Below are 21,834 nucleotides of genomic sequence, written 5' to 3'. Positions count from 1 at the left end.
ATTATCTGCCAGTGGAAAAGGTGTGGAAGAACTTCATTTGGTAGTGGTGGTAGTGAATTTTTGGTTTACATGAACCAAATGAACAAGTTAAAAAGAGAAGGTTATGTATACAGTTTCACTAGAGTGTTCAAATAGATTGGATATCGTGTAGTTTTAAACATTTTTGAAAATATGAGAAAGCCATATAGGAACACCAACAGCAGATAGCTTTATATTTTAAACTTCTGTTAGATGGCTAGTGAAACAAGGGCACTGTGACTGTAATTTCAGCTTTAGAGATGACTGCTGGGTGAGGGGAGGCTATCATCTTTCTTCTTCTGCAGTCTGTGCAAGGGGAGAATCCCTTGCATGCATCTCCAAAACCAGAGCTTGTACAAAAGTCCCTGGATCATCTGCTTTCACAAGGGCAAGAAATCCTAACATCTGGAGCTAAGGTCAGCCTTGGGGGAAAGTGTAGTAGGAGGGGTGCGAGTAAACAGAGAGAGCAGAGAAATAAAGGAGGAAATACCACTTTTTTTAGTATAGTCCTGGCTATACTTTGCATCAGAGAACTGCACTTCAGCCACTGGAAGCAAACAAAATGTTTGCTGGCAGTAGTTGTTTCCTTCCCAGTAACTGTTGTGGCCAACTAAACCCACCCTTCAATCTAAGTATCTGTTATTCATTGGCAAAAACAAAGTCCTTGTCTCCTTTTCCTTTTATGAATTTCAAAGATCCAGATAGAAGTAGTGCCAGCTTTAAGGTTTTTTTAGTGGGAACTCTGTAGGCAGTGAGAGTTATGCTATGGGGTTTGTTAACTTGTAGGTCCAGGATAACGAATAGACAGCTCTCTGGAGTGGTATGTTTTTATGGTCTGGAAGCATTTAATTATGTCTGAATTTTAATGACCTGTAAAGTGACCTTCAGCAGAAAAACAAAAAAGGATGTACCTGGCTGTGTGTTAATGATGCTTATCTTTTTGTTTGTTTGTTCGCTTTTCCACAAAATCAGCAAGTACTATGCATGTCATCTATGAACGTTCATTTGTGCACGTTTGTAGTATGATTTGACTTTAAAAAAATTACCAAGTTGATGTTGCCTGCAATAAATGAGCCTGTTTATTATGACATTCTGCAAAAATTTTAGTTTTTGAATTCTTATGCAGCAATATAGCACATCCTAGCCAGTGTTGTAAGACAGGATGGATCCCTAGCATCAGTTGTTCTTTGTTGTATGTTTGTGGCAGGCGTGGATGAAGGATATTTACACCTAGAAAATGAAGATGTTACTGACTCAGATTTATTTGATGTGAAAGCAAATCACAGCAGTCTAGTGGCTCAGAAGATATTACAGGTTTTTTTGCTTGTTTGGTATTGTAACAATCTTGGAACTTCAATATATGTGGAGTGGTTTATTTCTGCTGTGAAGTATATTTAGAATGATGTTCTCTGTGGATTGTTAGAAGGACTTTTGTACCTTTTTAAAAACAAGACTAGTAATAATGACACTTGAATATCTACAATGTAGAAAGGCAGCTCTGTGGATTACTTCCTCTGTGAGAAGGCAGATTTGGTGTAACTGTTCTTCAAAATTAATATTTTTGTTTAAAGTTAAATAGTGATAAATTACATTGCAACAGTGGCTTTAAATGTGAAGCTGAAACAAGTCTGATTCAATGCAGGTGAGTCTTCTAAGCAGATAATTTGGTTTACCAATAGTACAAAAAATGGTCTTGTTATTATCCCTGTTGGCATTAAAACCATTTCATTCATTCCTTGTCAGTTAAGAGGAGAAATAACAGGCAGTGCTAACTGTTGATCAGATGCATGTTTTATCTCTGGTGACTAATTACTGGTAAGGGTAACATGGTTCGGATGGCTGATTTTCTTTCTTTCGTCTCTTAGCAACAACTTGAAGAAGAAGCTGCTAAGCCTCCAGAGCCAGAGAGGCCTGTCTCCCCTCCTCCAGTGGAACAGAAACACCGCAGTATTGTCCAAATTATTTACGATGAAAATCGGGTAAGCATGCTTTTCAGTTGACTGAGTGTGGTTGTGAATTGACCCAATGTGCTAATATTCATTACGTCTTAATTTACTTCTGTGGGGCAATTTTTGCTTCTCCTGTTTTATTGATTTACCCACTCCTCCTTTAACATGCATTTACTTCTTTAAATGAAAGACACTTGCATGACATTTTTATTCGTGATCACAGGATCCTTCTTATAAGCAGTCTAGGGAAACACATCTGTGGTTCTCATGCCTAGACCCTTGTGTTCAGATGGATGGATACAGGTATATATAGACACACACACACATATACATATATGTATGTATATGTATGTGTGTAGATAGATACATAAAAAAGAAACGCTTCAGAAATTTATCTTGAGTTCTCTTTTCCTCACATAAATACTGACAAGCTTGGCTGAAGACCCAACATTTAAATTAGCTGAAGGGTCAAAACTGCATATGTTGTAAGATTCTATGCCTACTTTTTAAACTCTGACTTTTGGCAGATTAAGATTTGGATAAATGAACAGATATGAAGAAGCAGTATATAGGTGAATTGTGAGAGCTTGTGTTGCATAAGTGGTGAGAAAAGTACAGGAGCGCAGTAATAATGCCAACAGTAGCAAAGTGCTTCCTGCCTTTTTTTCCCCTGGTAGTCTGAGATTAGGTAGTTGGATATCTGCTGGTTTTGAAAGTATTATGATCCTTTGTGAGAGTGGTATATGTTTGTTTAATTTCCCAATTTTATTTTGTAGTTTAGAGGAACAGCTAACTGCAGTTACAATAGACTATTTTTGAAAATTTGAGATGGTAAAAAACTGCAACACAATACTAGATTTTATACAGTAGAACTGTGTCCCAAGTGTTCCATGCAGCCTGTTCTCCCCTTCCCCCAGCTGTCTGTGAAATTTGATGTATTTACTTAATACAGGACATTAGGGTAATTATTATGTTATAAAAACTGATGTAACCAATGCACAACAATATGTTTACTTCTGGTTACAATCCAGTTTTACTGTTTTAAATCTCTTTCACACTATAATGTCATTAAATATTATTAAAATCATACAATCACCTTACGAGACTTCCTCAAGATGAGGTACATGTTGGATAGTAGGCAAAACTGTGTGAATTTGAAGACATCTTAGTGGGCTGCTGTGCAACTCTTTCTCTGCTAACTCTGGTTACAGGTGGGTTTTACAACAGAATTTTGAACTTGCTATTGCATTCCCCATGTTGTGTATGGGCCAGTAGATGGGGAAACCCATTTTGATGTTGCCTGAGATGGAGTAACAGGCGTCAGTGTACAGTCATCGCTTAGCTGCTCCTGCGTGTGTAGCTCTTGATATAGTGTTCTATATACAAGGGGAATTACCAAGCTTGATGCTTTTGTGAATCCATTTAGTACTCGGTTTGAGTTCTCATATCAGGAGTTACATGTACAGGAGAATGGCAATATTGGTGGGCTCAATACAAATAGCACGTGTCAATACTCACTGTCTTACTTAAAAGGTTATTAAAGGTGTATTAAGCCATTTGTGTACATAGCGCTTGTTTGGTATCTTTCCATCTACAGTTGTACAAGAGGACAGTCCTCTTGGCAGCTTGCATCTTTCAAACCATGTGGTTTAGGATAATTACTTTTAATATTCAATTACTGTTGGCAAAAATTTGGTTAAAGTAATAGGATTAGAATTCAGATTTCAATGTTTTGAGACCAGAAAAAACATTCTGCCAGGGTAATACTGTAATATTTCCTTGATATATAATTATTTTGTACAGCTGTGAGTTCCGAAGAATTTCTCAAGATTGAAATTACATGGAAAGAGGTTAGAACTTAGCAGAACGCTTTCTAATAATAACTGTTTTATGGATTAGTTTCTCCTATATTTTTCTTTGCAGATGTCTTAGGGCTAGCACATACAATTATTGGGGGGAAAGCAGCAAATTTGAACTAGTATGTTGGGTCATTTCAGATAGCCTTGTCTGCTGACAAAGGGCTTTGGACGATCATATAGACTCAAAATGAATTTATGAAAGCCAACTGTCTTATCCAGTGCTTCCTCCTTTAGGATCAGTGTTATTTTGGGGTCTTAATAATTATTTGCTGTATTGTTTATTAAATGCATGTTCTTTTTGAACTGCAGAGGTCAGTTTCTGCTTTTATGCTCTATCAGCTTCCAAACGTAGAGATCAGAGTAGTAACTGCACAATTCAGGTACAGGTTTCTTGATTTGCTGAGGCAATATTGCAGAAGTAGGTTAAGAAGGATGTAGTATGATCACACAGGGGTTTAGCAGCTAGCATAAGTGAAAGAGTTCAGATACACTTTTGACACTAACTTCAGATGATTTACTTAGACTATACAAAAAAAAAAAAAATCTTATTTGCAGAAAAAAGCAGAAGAAGCTCACAAGATTTTTGAAGGTCTTGGTCCAAAAGTTGAACTGGTAAGTTGAACTGGTTTGTTTGTTTTTTTCTTTTGTTCTGTTTTCTGTGTTGCCAGTGTTGCTTTCCTGTCTGTAATTCTGTTGTGGTGAACAGATGTAGTTCTATGTTTATGTGTAAAAGAAGTATGTGTTTAAATACACTGGTGGATTGGGGCTTGAATGAACTGATTGGCCACATAAGTGTAATTTTTTAAAACAGATTTGCATCTATTTGAGAGAACAGTTTGAAATATGAAAAAATTGAAGTACTGTTCTATACATAAGTAGTTATAATGATCTAACTTTAAGTAATGAAATCTGTGCTTTGTGTTGAGTATCTTCTAGTCCCTTCAGATTGTTGCATCTCAGATTGAGTGCAATGTTGGCAGAATATTAAAATATTGTTAAATATATTGCATATACTTTTAGAATTACATGCATTGAAAAGTACTAAGCGTACATTTCTAATCCAAAATTGTAGCCACTTTACAACCAGCCGTCAGACACAAAGGTCTACCATGAAAACATCAAAACGTAAGTGCTTTAATATCTTGTCATTGTGTCATTTAAGGGGTCTCGACTCAAGCATTCACTCAAATTTTTGATTGCTGTGATTTCCAAATGGGATGTATATACTTTTAACTGTATTTAAAAGCTTCCAGTCTATGTAATTTTCCAATTTCTTTGTTGTAGAACAGGGCTACAAGAAATGATATATATATATGTACTGAAAGCAAAGGGAAACAGTAACTTTTCATCATAACTTAAAGATAAAAATAAATCATAAAACTTATTTTTTGAATTGGTAACGCTTGTATTTTTCAAAGCGTAGAATACCAGATTTGACCTACGTATGCCTAGTCAACTTTTCCTGAATGTGCTGTTCAAAGAAGTGTTTCAAAAGTTATTGCCGTTAATAAATGGCAGGAGGAGTCCTGATTTCTTGTTGTTGTTGTTGTTATTATTTATTTATTTGTTGACTTAACCATGTACTCATTTTCTATCACGGGCTGCGAGCAGAGTTGTTGCATGCCACACTTACTTGTTATTTAGGGCAAACCAAATTCAGTGATTTGAAGTAAACTCGTTGTCATCTTCTGGAAGAAATGTGGATTTTGAGGAAAATTGATTTTTTGTTTCTTTTTTAATATAGAACTTGTTTCTCAAATTTGTATAAGAGTTTTTTTTTTTATTTCACTGAAGCAAATATTGTTTATAAATGGAAATAAAGTTTTAATAGATTAATTTTTAAATGCGTTTAATTAGGCTTATTTGTACTCAAATTCAAGTGTCCATTACTTTGAATGTCTCAGTTCTGCAAAGATGATGGTGAACTAATTTCTCTACAGAAAGTCATTCATAACATAGAACAAAATCTTTTTTATGTGGCTTTGTGAAACCAATATTGATTTCACTCTGTAGCAATGTTACAAAATACCAAAATAGTAATCATTCTATTGCAACAAAAATCAGCTTATTTTCAAAATATGTATTGCTACTAGACTTTGGTGAAAATAATTGCTGAATTGTAACTGCCATAAAAGTGCATATTTCTTACAAATTATCTTTGAGAAAATCCCACTCTATTGTAACTACGAAGACCAAGGCCTTTTCATGGCTTCTCTAGGACGGTAACTGGGAAGAAAATATTTACTTTCATTTCTCACTTTGAAACTCAAATACTGGTGTTTTTGAGACAAACTCTACTGCTGTGTCAGGATTATCCTGGTTCAAATTTGTTGAAGAACATTACTGTCTTCATGAGATTGATTATTCATTAACGAATTTCTGTACTACCAGTTTTTACAAAAGAAGAAATAAATTGTCGGTTTCAGATGTGAGGAAATGCATTCTGATTTACATGCATATTGCTAAGTGCTATGACCTTTACTACCATTTTATAATATTTTATAAGTACAGAAAAAATCCTACAGATGACTGTCGTTTAAACACTTCGCTTCAAAAAAAGTGCTTCTTGCTCCACTCCTTCAAATGTAGCTGTTTAGCAGGTCCAAAATACGTAATTTTTTGAGTAATATATTGTAAAACTCTGAACTTTAGTTAGGTGATTGTTTCATCAGGAATTTTCCCTCTATTTTCTACCCCTGAAAATATTTTTCAGAATAATGATCTGGCATCTAGAATCCATATGGATGTTGAGTAGTTTTGAAGTGCTTGATTCTTGTGCAGTTCACTTTTTTTTTTTCCTCAATTTTGTTTTCCAGAAACCAGGTGATGAGGAAGAAGCTAATACTATTCTTTAAAAGAAGAAATCATGCAAGAAAACAACGGGTAATGCTACCATGTTTTTGTAAAAAGAGCACGTGGTTGGTTTTCTGTCTGGATCCTTGACTTGCATTCCCACATGTGTCATGTAAATCCCATTGATTAGAGAAAGAAAATCTTCAGCTAAAATTGTGTTGATTTAGTGGAAAATAAACTGCAGGTTTATAACTGTGGTTTGTTGATTATTTGACTGAAAACCATCTAAAGTACAATAAGGAAAAAGCTTTTTTTCTTTCCTTTTCTTTTAAAGGGTATGAGTGGAGGAGACCCAGTGAAAAATCTTTAACTGTCATGCCTGGCCTCTCTCTGGACATCATTTCTTGCATAGTAGCTATAGTATCTGAAATAAAATGGGGCAGATCTCTAATTTTTTAGGTCAGACAGCATTTTCAATCAAACTTGTGTACGTTGGATACCAGTATGAATTGACTTAATGCTTTCTCTTGCATGCTGTTGTAGCAAGTGGCATACAAAGTCAACAGGCTGATTGGGTGGTGTCTGAAAGATCATTTTGATTATTAAAAATAGCAGAAGATTATACCTCAAATTGGAAGATTCCACCATGAAAATGTAATGAAGTATTTTTCTTCTTATGGTCCTAGGTTTTTTTTTTATGTAGGAGCAGCTCCCTACGTATTGCTGAGCTTGAGGACATATTGCAATTACTCCAGCCCCATTCTATTAATTAAAATTTTAAAATAAAATAAATAGAAACTAAAAAATTAAAACAATTCCATTAATTAAAAGCCTGGTACCAGAAGATGTGAGATTTCTGGAAGGCAGTAGTAAGTTAACAAATACCATTGTGATGTGTAAAGCAAGGAAATAGTGTGTAATATTCAAAATCTACATTTTTATATCCACTTCCTCACCTTCTCTCTGCTGGAAATTGGGTATACGTCATCTTCAAAATGGAAAGCCAGTAGAGCAGGAAAAATATGGAGCCCACCGATGTTATATGTACTGATCACTTAGTGTATTTGTGTTTAGTTCAAGGTTTACTTTTGGAATTTGACAGGAACAGAAAATCTGTCAACGTTACGATCAGCTGATGGAGGCATGGGAGAAAAAAGTTGACAGGATAGAAAATAATCCACGCAGGAAAGCTAAGGAGAGCAAAACAAGAGAGTACTATGAAAAGCAATTTCCAGAAATCCGCAAGCAAAGAGAACAGCAAGAACGATTCCAAAGGTATTACCATAGATTTGAAATATTCCTGTAAAATATCTCTTAACACTTAAGTTCTAAAATTATTTATAATAAAATTGGCTCAGCTTAATGATTAAGTTTTATTTTCATTACTTCATTTTTTAAAAAAGAATATTAGTTTATCATACAGTATAAAGTAAAATGTTCTTTCATTTGTTCACTGTGTTTCATGGCATTGAGCTCAAGTTTCACTTCACATCCTGAGGACCCTAACGACTGTCCTTGTTGGCTAGCCACTGTCTTATGTCTCGCCCTTTCCTGACCCTCCCTAGCAGTTTTGCCAGCGATGCCAGCCTCATCAGTTTGCTGTCCTCTTGGGCTGCTTTAGTGATGTCCAAATTGTTCCTTTCCTATCCCTCTTTTTAGATCTGCCATCAAACCCCGTATTTTCTAAAACAAATACAGAAAAAAGGGCTAATTAGCAAAGGGTAGTTAGGTTGTGGTGCTTGGTGGGACTATATGAGTTAAGCTGTTCAGATGCACAGAGAGGTTTGTGGAGTTGGTCTTAAGGTAACTGGAGCATCAGCTTCACGCGAGCCTGTTCATTTTGGGCCTACACCCGCATTTATACTCTAGTATTTTTCTGTCACTCGGTGTCTGTGTTACTCCTTTGTTTCATGATCCCTATATTCATTAGCCTACACACTCAAAAATCATTTGACTTCTTTAATTAACAATTTGAGTGATCTTTTATTGTACTTGCCATGTAATTTTATTCCAGACATTTTTGCTTTTTGAAGTACGCAAGCTACAACAATTAAGTTCCTATTATTTAATTTTAATCTATCAGACATTTGATAAATGGAAACTGTACAAAGAGTCTTAAAAGGAATGATGTGCAATTCATTTGAGAGTTCACTTTATCTATGGTACTGTAGGCAGTGCATTAAATTAGAATTAGGTCAAGTTTGATTCAGTTGTGTTCAAATCTGTTTATCTAATGTTTGAAATAATTTTAATACACCTTTGAGAGTTCAAGCCCCATAAAGATTTCATCTCATTATCTCTTCTAACCATCTGTCTAAATCCCCTTACTTCATAAAACATCAGAAAAGCAGATAGTTTGCAATATATCATGAAGTCTGCAAGATCTGGCTTTGTGGAATCAAGAACAGAGGAAAAGAAAGAAAATTTTTAGAATGGAAACAGAACTCCTATCTATAAGCAGCTTTTACTTGACGAATATATCACGTCGTTGTAACTGCAGACTACTTGGGAGGGGGCCATCTCTTTACATGATATTTATGTTCTCTAATGTAATGGCATCTTTGTCTATAGCTGTACTTGTAATACTATTGCCATGTAAATACTAAGGTTTTTTGTCAGATTTTGTGCAAATCAATTAGTTCAGTAAAATCTTTGAGCAAATGAAGATGTTTTTGTCTCTCTAATTATCAGTGATTTTTATCTCTGAAATGCTTTTTCACCCGCATGCTGTAATATATTATTATGATGTTCTTAAGTGTAAAGGTCACTAGCTGAAAAATTCTTCCAGATTACAGCTCTCCACATTAATTCAAAAGTTAAACATTTTCCTTTGTTGTAATGAATCTCAGTGCTGTGTTAGTAACTTGGCCAAATCAATGAAAGGCAAATTTAATGTGCTTTTTTCTTTTAAATATTAAAACAACAACAAAAAAAAAAGCTGTCTTTCACAGTGTATCAGTTGTACTAATTAAGATGGTGATTTCTGTGCCAGCGATGAACATTTCTCCTACTCAGCAGAAGCCTGTTAGTGTATCTAACACACCTACTGGCAATGGAATCAGTGGTAACGCTCCTTTTTTGATGTTGACTCAAGCGTGCCCTTCTTGCTGAGCTTTGCAAATTCACCTGTAAAAGTGAGCAGTTGTTTGAAATTGCAGTACGCAAACAGCGTTTGTACTCTGACGCTGCTTAAGAAAGAACAGGCCTAACTAACTAATTTGGGAGACTGGTAACAGTATTTTATAGAATTTTGAAGGTTGTCATTGTGTACAAAATCTGAAAATATAGCTATTTTCCACTTTACCCTGCTACTTCTGTTTTCCCCTAATTCCAGAGTTGGCCAAAGAGGTGCTGGACTTTCGGCAACTATTGCTAGAAGTGAACATGAGATTTCTGAAATCATTGATGGACTTTCTGAGCAGGAGGTGAGGCTATTGTCTGTACTTTGCTATAGAAGCACAGCAAATGACTCAATATTCTTTTACTGGCAGTGAAAGGTCTCTTTCAGAGGGTTTGTTTTTTTTGATAAGAGAAACTTTTTGGGGCTGGTTTGAGAGAGTCTGTGTGAACTTTGGCTTGACACAGGTCTTACAAATACTTTTCTTTTAAGGGTTATGCTTCCTGATTGCATCTGTCCTACATTTTTTCTCATGCGTCTGTGTTCATTGCAGGCTTGCTACAACCTAGTTTTTTTACAACTCTAAAAACACGTGAAAACTCTTCCTTTCTAAAATCCTGCACCATTTTAGTTTTTCGTCATTTGTGACACTATTTCCTTTAGCTGGCTGTTCATTGGGATAGTGACAACCTGTAGAAGTGTTAAGAAGTGGACAAAAAGAAGTTTCAAACTAACTGTGAATGTATACTGTGGTGGAGCTTTAAAGAGTTGTGTAATTCAAGAACTGTAAACATTAGTAGCAACTTTTTGTATTCTTTACTTTTTCTTTTATTCTTTGCCTGTAGAATAATGAAAAACAAATGCGTCAGCTCTCTGTCATTCCTCCCATGATGTTTGATGCAGAACAAAGACGAGTGAAGTTTATTAATATGAATGGTCTGATGGAGGATCCCATGAAAGTTTATAAAGACAGACAGTTCATGAATGTCTGGACCGACCATGAGAAAGAGATTTTTAAGGAAAAGTAATGGGCTTTCTTATCTTTTATTTTTATTACATTGCAAATGACAGTTAAATACCTAACCCCACAGTAAACATCAGTTAAATTGGGAATGCTGAAGCTTTTGTGCAATAATATTTGATAATGTTCTTAGTTGGATGGATGTAACGTCGCAAAAGTTTTAGACTTCTCCACTTACTTTTCAACTGAGTAGGCTCACATGCATTTAGTCCTTAGATAAGAAATTCCCTTAGAAATACTTCAGTTCCGTGATAAGATTAAAATGAGAAGAGTAGGTCTATGATCTCATTATATCAGCTTATAGCTAATTTTAAGTGCTTAGTTCTAAATTTGCACAATTTGCAAACTGGGCTTTTTAGACTAATTTCAGTTGTGTAAATCAAAGGCTTGCTGATGGAACAGATTGTTTGGAAGACTGCTTTGCTTATTTGATCATGAATTATGTTGTTAAACTTAAATAATTTCTGATTTATGAAAGGTTTGTCCAACATCCCAAGAACTTTGGTCTAATTGCTTCCTACCTGGAACGAAAGGTAAGACCTTTTTTAATATAAGTAGAGCCTAGGGTGGGATCCCTAACTTTCCAAATGTAAGTCATTTATCCCAGCATCATTTTCTCTTCCTGGAAAAAATTTTAAGTCCAAAAAAGTTACTGCTGTGACAGGATTTTATAATACTTCATCAGTAACGCAATCAATGCATGCAAACATCTAACAGAAGTTAGTGAAATGACACTATTGACAACAATAAAAGAATATGGCTCTTTGTTTAGTTTTGATCTGATTTTCTTTTTGAAGGAGGTAAGCTGCTTTAACTATCTCGCTGTTTAGATAAGGACATAACTGGCTCTGCTGAGCCACTGTGCTAACTCTAGAAAATCTTGCCACCACCTTTCAAGTCAGTGGGGTCCTGCTGCTGGCTGAATTAGTCTTTACAGCTGATTTTAGTCTCTAGAACTGATTTTGGAGAACTGATGTAAGAAGTAACGGAGAATGAGGATTTGTTAAGACTTACAACAGAATCTTGAATACATACAAGTATTATGATAAATAGAAGCTTTCAAACTTGCAAATTGTCTAGTACAGACTAAATCCTGCAGACTGAAGTAGCTGAGGAATATTGCAAATACACAAGACTGGCATTTAACACTATGATTTTATGCATAGTTATATTGTTATATTTGTCTGTGAATTCACTTCCCTGCTGAGCAAACAAATGTAATAGAATTTTATTTTAGTCTAGGGGCTGAATAGTTTAAGTGTTGAGAGAAATTAAATACTAAGAATGTATTTTTTTATAGAAGTAAAACCTAATCGGTTTTCTTCTGCTTTTTCACTTTAGAATGTTCCCGACTGTGTATTATATTATTATTTGACCAAGAAAAATGAAAATTATAAAGCCCTTGTGCGAAGGAATTATGGTAAACGCAGAGGAAGAAACCAGGTATCTAAAATTTATTAATCACTTGGATATCGTTGTTTTACTGTTTCATATTTACAACTGTCTTATTATCCGATATAGCAAATATATTATGTGTGGGGGCGGGGGGAGGGAATAATTGAGGACCCTGCCATAGACTCTGAAGTCAAATCCATCATTAAATCCTCTGTTGGAGCCAACAGAAATTAGGTTTAGCATGTGACTTGCAGTGGAAAATACATAATCACTTCATAACGTCAATGTTTGTCAAAAAGCAGAAATTAATAGTGATCTTTATTTGGTGGTCAGGCTCAAAATCAAACTGGAATTTAATAGCAAGAAGAAAGAGACCAATTTAATGCATGCAAATAAAAAATTCTGCTGATTCAGGAAGTATTCTTTTGGAAGTCTTTGTAGGACAAAAGAACAGCATATTATGTATAAAAAGCATATAAATATGTTTGCTAGGCTACAAGGGTTAATGTGGATATTGGAAAACAACCAAAAAATTGAGAAACTTTGGACTCTTTTAAAGAAAGCAGGAGGACTGCTGTATATTCACTGAACATGTTCCCTGCTCTTCCCATTCCGATTTCCCCTTGCATCTGCCAGGTATTTAGGAAGTACTGAAAATAGAATGAAAGATATGTCAGTGACGAGGTTAGGAAAGAAGGTCATATATGAAGTAAAGTACATGAACAGAGTACTAGATATAGCAACCAAGCCTGCAGGTATTTTGAGTTTGTACCCTTAATATGAATTTCACAGCTGGAAACCGGTATAGATATGATGTGCTGAAGAAATACCCAGCGCTTTGTCGGAACTGAAACTTCATGGGAGTCGGAGGGGAGGGTCCTCTCAAATTCAGGGTTTTAGAAATCCGCAGACCTTAAAATCTGAAGAGTTGGGGGTTATTGGATTTAGTCATACCTCAGCAGCGATACTAAAGAGAAAATTGTTGAGACTTTGAGGTAGTGTGACTGCACAACTCTGTACTGAACTGCAAAACAGCAAATTAAGTAAATATTATACTTCCGGGTATGTGAATCCTCTTTTCAAATAATTTAAGTTTCCTGAGAGTCCAAGTAAACGTGTTTTTTTCTGTAGAAGAAAATTGCTGCAGCTAGCTTCAGTTGATAAGCTGATCCTGTTCACTGGAAACAGTCATCATGTTGTGCTTCTATGGTGCTGTTGTACTTAAACCTTTAAAGTTACGGTCTGGTGTTCGAAGAAAAGAGATCGTGTCACAGGAGACTTACTTGTCTGTACCCAACAAATTATGGGTTGCTTGGGATAAGGTCATTTTCATTATGTGCAGGATTTCGTTAGAGCTTCTACTTTGACTAACTGTGAACTGCTGAGGAAATACTGGAAATACCCTGTATTTTGGCAGAACTTCTTTTAGACTTTCTAAGCCTAATAATGCTTTTTAATAGGAAAAGTGTATTGTTGTGTGACTAGTGACGGTGAAAGATTCCAATTAAAGTATGGATGTATGGCAAATACAAAGAAGATGGAAATAAACGAGATTGTCCAAAATGTTGATAATCACTGTGGACGCTAAGTGCAGATAATGCTGCCGGTTTTAAGTAGCTCAGTTTCATATTCCAGTATAAAATGAGATCGGTGTGATCGTAGTAAGTATACACACGTTGAGCAACATCTTTGCCATATGATGTTCTTCTGCAGCTGTTCTAAGAGATGAGGAGACAGAACTGGCTCAAGCTGTAATGCAATGTAACTGTAAGTTTTGAGATATTCAGAGGATCCTAACTGTATATTTAAATGTCTTTCAACATTGTTAAACTTCAGAATATCGGAACTGGTAGAATTCAAAATTTGGATGGATTTCTCAATTGCTTGCTTTCCTTGGATAATGCATAGAAACTAGAAAGATTTTAATTACAGCCCTGTACACAAGGGCACAGATTTGTGAACTTAGCTCACTGTGAAAGGAAACCCCAGGTGCTCTGCCTGACTTTGTAACTGCTCCTCTGAATACTGATTTATATGTGAATAATTGAATAAGTGAGTTGGAATACTGAAGCTGCTGTCGTCGTTCGTTCAACTGAAATTACTTGCTCTTTGAATTTTAGCAAAGTTGTAGGTCTTAATTGCTTATTGTTGATCCACATTAAGTGCTACAGCAGGTCACTAAACTTTGGGCAACTGCTAGACAGGCTTAATGTGGGCTCTATGTTAAGGATGCGGATAAGTGTCAGACTTTATAGACCTGAGGAATGTGGAAGTATACTTGCAAACTCAAGGAAATACTCTAAACGTTCTAAATGGGAAATTTTACCATTTCTGGAACTTTAAATTCAGAAGTGTTGTAGTTAGCGTGTTTAGTAACACTGTAGTAAGGAATTACATGGTACCAAAAATCATATTTGTATTTCTTAATTTTGTTAGTGATTAATTAGCAACACCTATAACATCTAATAAAAAAGAACTTGAGAGTGTTGAAATTCTGGCCTTGCTGCCAGAATTTTTATCTTAGAGTTACAGAAAGCAGTTCATCCCCCCTCTCCCTCCCACACCCTGGCTTTGTTTGAAGCTGATATTTTTCGTATCTCTGAGGAGCAACCTGAAACTTCCTTGCTGATTGGCAAACACAAGTCTTGTAAGATTGATGATGTGCTCCAAGATGTGCTTATGCCAATAACAGGTGCTTCAGCTTAAACTCCTAATGGTTCATATATTTTTGTAAATTAGAAGGCAAGTAACTGGAATATTGCAGTGGAGAAGATATTAATCACGGTAATGATGTTGAAATACTTCAGAGAATGTAGTAAGTACAACTTGACTCAAGTTTCAGTGTGGGGGCTTTTATTTTAGAGAATCTGAATGCTAGATTAAGGCATGTCAAGTCAAGAGATGTAAGGCTTATTGAGTCCTGATACATTTTTGTCCTCAAATAGTTCTAGTAAGGCGTTTTTAGAAAATGCTACCTAAACTGTTCCAGAATGCTCCCAGGGGCAACTAAACAAGTGCGTCTTAAATCAAATGTGACTTTTCAAATGAAGAGCAAGTTTTTAACATCATAATTGAAGAAAACGTGGCTTTATGATGCTTGTGCATTGATTGTAGAGAATTCCTTAAATAACTCTATGAAAGGAGGTTCTCTCGGAGTAAAGTTTTTCGTTGAAACGTGGTAGCAAAGCGGTGGTTGGTAAGGGGTGTGTTTCTGGGGTCCGGCTGCCTGGTCAGCAGAAACGCGTGTCCGTGGCTCGGGCCGTGTGCCTTTGCAGCAGGTGGTACAGTCCAGTGATCTGACTAGACAGAAATTTGCTGTATGTCTGTGACGGCCAATCAAGCCGAGCTCGGTGGGGATTGCCTCGGGTGACCCCGGTGAGATTAGAAGGTTGTATGTGAGATGGGCAACGCTGCTGTAGGCAGCTTAAGTGGCAGAATGACACAATTTCCTGGAATAAACACGTTGCTGGTTCAGGCAGCCTCTGCTAAAGAGCTGGGTGATGTCGGTGCTGGTGGGGGTTTTGTCCTTTTGAATCGTACCCTGAATTAAAGCCCGTCCCCTTGCCTGGATAGTAAAAGTTTTAATCAACAGATGAACGTGCAGGTACGTCGCTGACCGAGGCTTCAGCTGTTTTAAGGTTTGTGTTTAACCTGCACTTGACCTATTGATTATGCATGTTAAATAAATTCACTGTGAAATAGAGAACCCTGTTATTTACAAAGTGTGATGTTAAGTTAGCCAGGCGAAAAGAACAGGGGATTTTCAGTAGCTGTTTTGTAAATAGATTATATGTAAAATACAGATATTTAATTTTTTTTTTCCTTCTGAAAATGCAATTTTTAACTCCTTGCTTTTGAGGCCAATCTATCTAGCACAATGGAAATAATTTATCTTAGCATGTGTCTGACATCTTGCTTGAAGGAAGTTTTTGCATAACCAAGTAATGCCAGCATCTTAAATGCTAATAATATGGAGCAAGATGATAGTGGTTAGTGTTAGGGTTTTCTGCTCCAGTTCACATTATTAAAATGTCAAAAACAAGTCCTTTTTTTGTGACTATTTCCAGCCTCAGTTTTGTTAGTGAAACAGTGACACCTGCTGCTACACTTACAGGAAGGTTGGTTCCTTTGTGAAAAAGAAAAGCCTATTTTGAGGAATTTTTTAGTGGACTGTAAAGTCTGAGTTAATGAAGTCCTAGAACTGCAGTCTTGTAGATCTCTGTCCTTGTCTTTCCATGAATTGCCAAGAGTACTTTGGGTACTTATTTGAAAGGTAGCTTTATATAAATATTACATATCTTTTGCTTTTTAAAGTTGACTTGCAGAGTCTAATGCCCAGTAAGGAACAAGTCAGTTCTGCACACACCAAATTTGAGTGGAGACCATCTGGGTATTGCCGTTCTCCTGAACGGGTGACTCGATCGATGGAGGTGGTTTGTTTAATGCATTCAAGCCCCTTCAGTGTAAACTCCTGTGAGTGGTTCCCTCTGTGCGGCCACATCCGACTCCCCGCCCTCTCTTACGTTCTGTAGTTTCTTATGAAAACATATTTAAGGCAGAATTTAAACTGTAATCATGCATTTTAAATAAACTTACATATTTTCATTTTCATCATTTTCAGAGAGAAGGAAGAGAGCTCTTTCTTCCTCCTCCCTCTCCCCTCACCTGTATCTGGAGTCTTGCCCGCTATAACCTCGCCTGCAGCCTCGGGCTTTCTTTTCTCATTCTTCTTGTATGGTGCCTAGTACTGGAGTCTTTGATTTTTCTGTGGCACTCAGAAGATCACCTTGCTACAGATGCTATTCAGTGTGAATGAGCAATATGTTGAGCTCTAGATGCTTGATGCAGGTTGCTGGCTTTTGAGGCCCGTCAGGAGAATGAAGTCATTTACCATTTGCTTCATGTAAAGGTTCTGGGAATTTGAGGAGTGGGTTACATGACTTAGGTAGTGGCAGCCAACTACGGGTTGGTATTTTAACCTGGAGAGGAAGGAATTTGCAGGCAAGCTGTGGACAAAGAAATTCAGCAGTGTTGGAAAACGAGATGTTTTGGCCGTGTGCAGATATATCATTGTGGATGACAAAAAGCAATATTTAGGCTCCTAAATATATTTAGGGAGGGTTACAACACTAAAACTTAAGGAAATCTTTTCTGTAGCCATATTTGATAGATCTTTCCTAATAACCCGGGTTTCTTTTTTTTTTCTGTATGACCTGTGTCATTTTTCTAACGCTTTCTTAAAACGTCACAGGATATTTGGCTTGTCTAATGTTAGGCCACCTCTAACAGCGAAGTCAGACAGGGAATGCCAAGGCTATTTTATTTTTTTGTGTGATAAGGAATAGCAAAAACAATGCCACAAATTTTTCTTGCATTTTTTAGTTTATTTTTTAATTTTTTTTTTTAAGCAGCTGTAAGGGACCATGCTGGTAATTCTATGTGATCACATTAAGTAACAGAAATTTCTTCCATTAATTCCTGTTTGAAGCAGATTGTATCTTATGGAAAGTTTAAATCAAATTTATGTGCTTTCTAAAATGAGATACCCTTGTACCTGGTAGTCACCTGGATTGCTTTGAAACATAAGGAGCAGGGTCCCTTAAGAGAGAAGGTGTAAATAGTGTTTTGTGTGGTTTTCCTTAGTATAGCAGCATGTAATGGTAATTACTTTGTCATTTGTCAGTGCTTATGTGCTTGTAAAAATATCATCTCAGAGAAGACTATGGTTTAGTAAATAAATAAATAATTCTAGACTATAATTTTCCTTCTATGAATTCACTGGAAACATAAGTCTAAAATTCCTGACCCAATTTTTTTAACCATTATACTTCTTAGTTACTAACACCAGTTTTGAGAATATGGCTTAGAGTTGGTCATAATGTTCATGCTACAAGATGTTCTGCTTCCAAGTTATGAGCTATCAGGTTTCACTATTTCAAAATGCACAACGTTAAAAATAAAATTTGAGAGGAGCAACACCATTACTACACAAGAACGTTGGTCAGACCTGTCTAAGCGCTTTTAATATGTAGCTGTTCATTTTTAGTGTGGCATACAACAGTGCGTGTGTTTGTTGGCCCATGTACGTGTACATTATCACCTCCGTGCTCGCTTTGCAAAAGAAGCCTGTACCTCCATGGGATTTATAAGACAAAATACCGTATCTGAATGAGGCAGCTGACCAGAGGAATCATAAGAGAAAATAAATTGAGAGGTACTGAGGATATACAGCTCATGTATAGAAACTGCACATTCCGTGGCAAATGGGACTTCTGAAGTCTGGGAGATAATGCCTGGAACATCATGTTCCTTATGATTTCAGGGTGCAGATAGGTGTTACAGTTTTTGGCAGAGGCGTTTTACTGTTATATTGACCGGTGTGCAGTGACTGTAACTTAAAATATTATCAAGTGGGAGGTAAGGCATCAGTGTTTCTGCTGCTCTGAGTACAAGTTGCTGCACCTTTGTGCAATCAAGTTGTTACAATATGTAAATCCCGTTTCATTTCAGCAACAAATTGCTCGTCCTTCTCAAGAAGAAAAGGTAGAAGAAAAGGTAGAAGAGGAAAAAGCAGAAAAAGCCGAGAAAAAAGAGGAGGAAAAGAAAGATGAGGAGGAAAAGGATGAGAAGGAGGAATCTAAGTAAGTAGATGTACTGAAAATGCTTTAATTCATTCTAGATTGCAGTTTTTTGCAAAGATAGAACAGGATTTGCGTTAGCCTGACAGTGAAATCTGTACTGAAAACTGTTGCTATTTGGATTAGGTTTTGTGCATTGCACAATTTTCTTTGGACATACCGATTTCTCTGTCTTGCTGAGCTAATCAGATGGATGGAAAAAGCCATGGAATTATTTTTTTGCACATGTAATAATTTTCATATCTTGTTGGTTTGGGTGTTTTTCATATGTTCTATCACAGTGTTCGTATTTTCTTTGAAGTTGACAATATCACGTATCTATGTTAGTCTCTAGCAACTCTAAATTGTTAGCAGTAAGTGAAGTCTGTTTCACTAAAGGCGTCTTCTGGGTTTGTGGGGTTTTGTTTGTGGGTTGTTTTTTTGGGTTGGTTTTGGTTGGTTTTGTTTTTGTTTTTTTTCATCCATATTCAGGAATATCTGCCTATAATGGCTATCTGAATGTGACTGAATTTTATATTTTAACTATTCCCAGAGAGAATACCAAAGAAAAGGACAAAACTGAAGTTGCACCAGAGGAAACAGAGGAAAGGGAGCAGGCCACTCCTAGGGGCCGAAAAACTGCCAATAGTCAAGGTCGTCGTAAGGGCAGAATCACCAGATCAATGACAAATGAAGCTGCACAAGCAAATGCTGCTGCAGCTGCAGCCACTGAAGAACCACCCCCACCTCTTCCGCCCCCACCAGAACCTTGTGAGTAGCATTTATAGGACACTCAGGGACCCATCTGCTCGTCAGGCTCTTCACTGACTTAAGGCTCTTTTCTGTGCACACAGTGCACCTTTTTTATTTTTTAGTATTACCTCTTTATTCTTAGGCCTGCTTATAATTCTGTGAGTGTATGGTACTGTTAAACTTCACGAGTGTAACTTCATGCATAGTATATGTGTAATCAGATGACTCTGTTAGAACCATGTGGGGAAAAAAAGGCAGTTCAAACTTTCTGTGATAACTACTTTTTCTCTCTTTGTAGGGTTAATGATGGATCTGTAGAGATCCAAATGCCTTTGACACAGATTGACTTACAGGCTGTAGCTCACAAAGGTTATTGTTAAATAAGTAGGCCTGATATTTGAGTACTTCAGGGAGTTTCATAATCTGAAATAGATCCTAGCAAGTTGGTTTTGTTGTTGTTGTTCCTGCATTAGATGGCAAGAGACTTCTTTAAAATAAAATGTTACTTTCTTGGCATGTATTGTTAGAAAAGACTATGCTATCTCTGGCTGCATTTCTGAAAAGCCTGATATAATTTGTGGTGGTGCAGAAATACTAGGAAGCAGAATACCTTGTGGCTAGTAAATAATTATCCAGGATGGTGGGGGAAGGTTTTGGGTTGGCTTTTTTTTTTTTTTTTTTTTTTTTTTTTTGCCTTGCAGTGCTCTGCTATGGCAAAGATTTTTGCTCCTAGCTCTTCAACTGGGTTGTTACTGCAGCTGCTATTCTAGAATTTGTAACAACTCTTTTGTTGCTCAAATATTCTGCATATCCTAAAGAACAGACTAAGTGGGCAAATTAGTTCTCGTTTAACTGTAAACATCAGATTGTGATAGATATTCTTGCTCATTTGATATGGTGTTTTTTTGTCAGTAGCTAGACTAAGGCAATAGTGGGGTTTGCTTTTTTTTTTTTTTTTTAAAAAAAAAATAAAAAAAAATTTGCAGGGTTTTCTGGAAAGTCCAAAATAGCTTTTCAGTGGATCAGATACTTTATAGTGTCCTACTTTTCTTGTTTGCTAATGGAAGTTGTCGAAGGGTCCATGTTGCATGCTATGCATAATTGCAGATTTTTATGAAAAGGAAATGGAGGTTGTTGCAGCTTAATGCCATTCAGAAATTTAAACAGAATGATACCAAATCCAGAGAAGTGAATGCAAAGTATTTTGCATTGAATCATACTTAGTTTCCTGCTTGGTTTTACTTACTGTTTTTTTTTGTTTTCTTTTATTTTTCTGTTTGTCCAGTAGGAGACTCAGTGAAGACAAGAATAGTAGATTCCTTGATACCCACTAATCAATAATCATTTCAGTCCTTTCCACAGCAGTCAGTGAAATTATATGGAACTAGCTTATAGCATGTTGAATTGCTAGTAGTAGTTGATGGTAATTATTGACTGTTTAAATAAATTTTTAATGGTAAATATGTCTAAGTTACTTACAAGTCTTCCTTGACAGATAATTAATCACAGTTTTGTAGGCAGAATAGTCTTGAGCAGTTTGCTTTGCTGAGATTGTGGTGGTTCCTACTATATCTTTAACTTGATTTAATAGAGACTAGACTACTTCCCACTGAGAAGAGCAACTTTCCCAAGTGACTTGAACAAGCTTTAATGTAAATAGATTAGTTGACACAAGCTTTAATGTAAATAGATTAGTTGACTATGGGCTGCATGATTGGTGCTATAATAGTGAATCCTGGTCGTTTCTCTGATCCGTATCTTTGTTTCTCTTTCAGCTTCTGCAGAGCCTGTGGAGACATCCCGCTGGACAGAAGAAGAAATGGAAGTTGCTAAGAAAGGTAAGCCTTGTAAAGCTTTTGACTTACTTCTGAATACTTGTATTTACAAAATTATAATAATTTACTGAATTACTGAATACAAGTGCTGTGATTTTTTTTTTTCCAACACTACACTTGAATGAATAATTTGAAATTTGATGTTGCTTTTTTTTTAAAAAAAAAGAGCAAACATCTTTAACAGAAAATCAGGTTTTTGAGACTCATGTTGACTTTTTTTCATATGGGCTACGTAGAACTATTTCATGTTGTACATGGTCCGTGGAAGTCTGTGAAACAGATGTGAAGGTGTGTATGTCATAATTAAATTTTCAAAGTAATGTGTTTATAAGTTACAAAAATTCCTTTTGTACAAGACATTCTTTTCATAGAAAAGCTGATGTAGTTTATAACTTGTCTAGTCATTTGGCAGATACTGTTACTTGCAAATTTTATGCATAAAATCAATATTTTAGCAGAGGTGTTGCATATTAGCA

At 36.2% G+C, this 21,834-nt stretch overlaps 1 protein-coding gene across 7 annotated transcripts in view; it reads left to right on the top strand.

Annotated features, from left to right (window-relative positions):
* NCOR1 (nuclear receptor corepressor 1) overlaps positions 1–21,834 on the top strand; it is a 75,963-nt gene that overhangs the window by 23,313 nt on the left and 30,816 nt on the right. For 6 of the 7 annotated variants that reach the window (XM_082328610.1, XM_082328608.1, XM_082328607.1 and 3 more), the window contains 12 exons: positions 1,884–1,997; positions 4,382–4,438; positions 4,899–4,951; positions 6,643–6,709; positions 7,722–7,894; positions 9,954–10,044; positions 10,583–10,761; positions 11,237–11,291; positions 12,100–12,201; positions 18,664–18,794; positions 19,324–19,541; positions 21,299–21,361. In XM_082328610.1, the coding sequence (XP_082184736.1) occupies positions 1,884–1,997; positions 4,382–4,438; positions 4,899–4,951; positions 6,643–6,709; positions 7,722–7,894; positions 9,954–10,044; positions 10,583–10,761; positions 11,237–11,291; positions 12,100–12,201; positions 18,664–18,794; positions 19,324–19,541; positions 21,299–21,361 (1,303 nt within the window). Of the gene's footprint in view, positions 1–1,883; positions 1,998–4,381; positions 4,439–4,898; positions 4,952–6,642; positions 6,710–7,721; positions 7,895–9,953; positions 10,045–10,582; positions 10,762–11,236; positions 11,292–12,099; positions 12,202–15,636; positions 15,758–18,663; positions 18,795–19,323; positions 19,542–21,298; positions 21,362–21,834 lie in introns of those variants that run through there. The other variant, XM_082328612.1, reaches the window with a different exon arrangement.

The sequence above is a fragment of the Platalea leucorodia genome (assembly GCF_965183815.1).
Source record: "Platalea leucorodia genome assembly, chromosome: 16".
NCBI classification, from domain to species: domain Eukaryota; kingdom Metazoa; phylum Chordata; class Aves; order Pelecaniformes; family Threskiornithidae; genus Platalea; species Platalea leucorodia.
The sequence above is the reverse complement of the archived record's forward strand: the minus strand, read 5'-3'. Positions and strand labels throughout refer to the sequence as shown.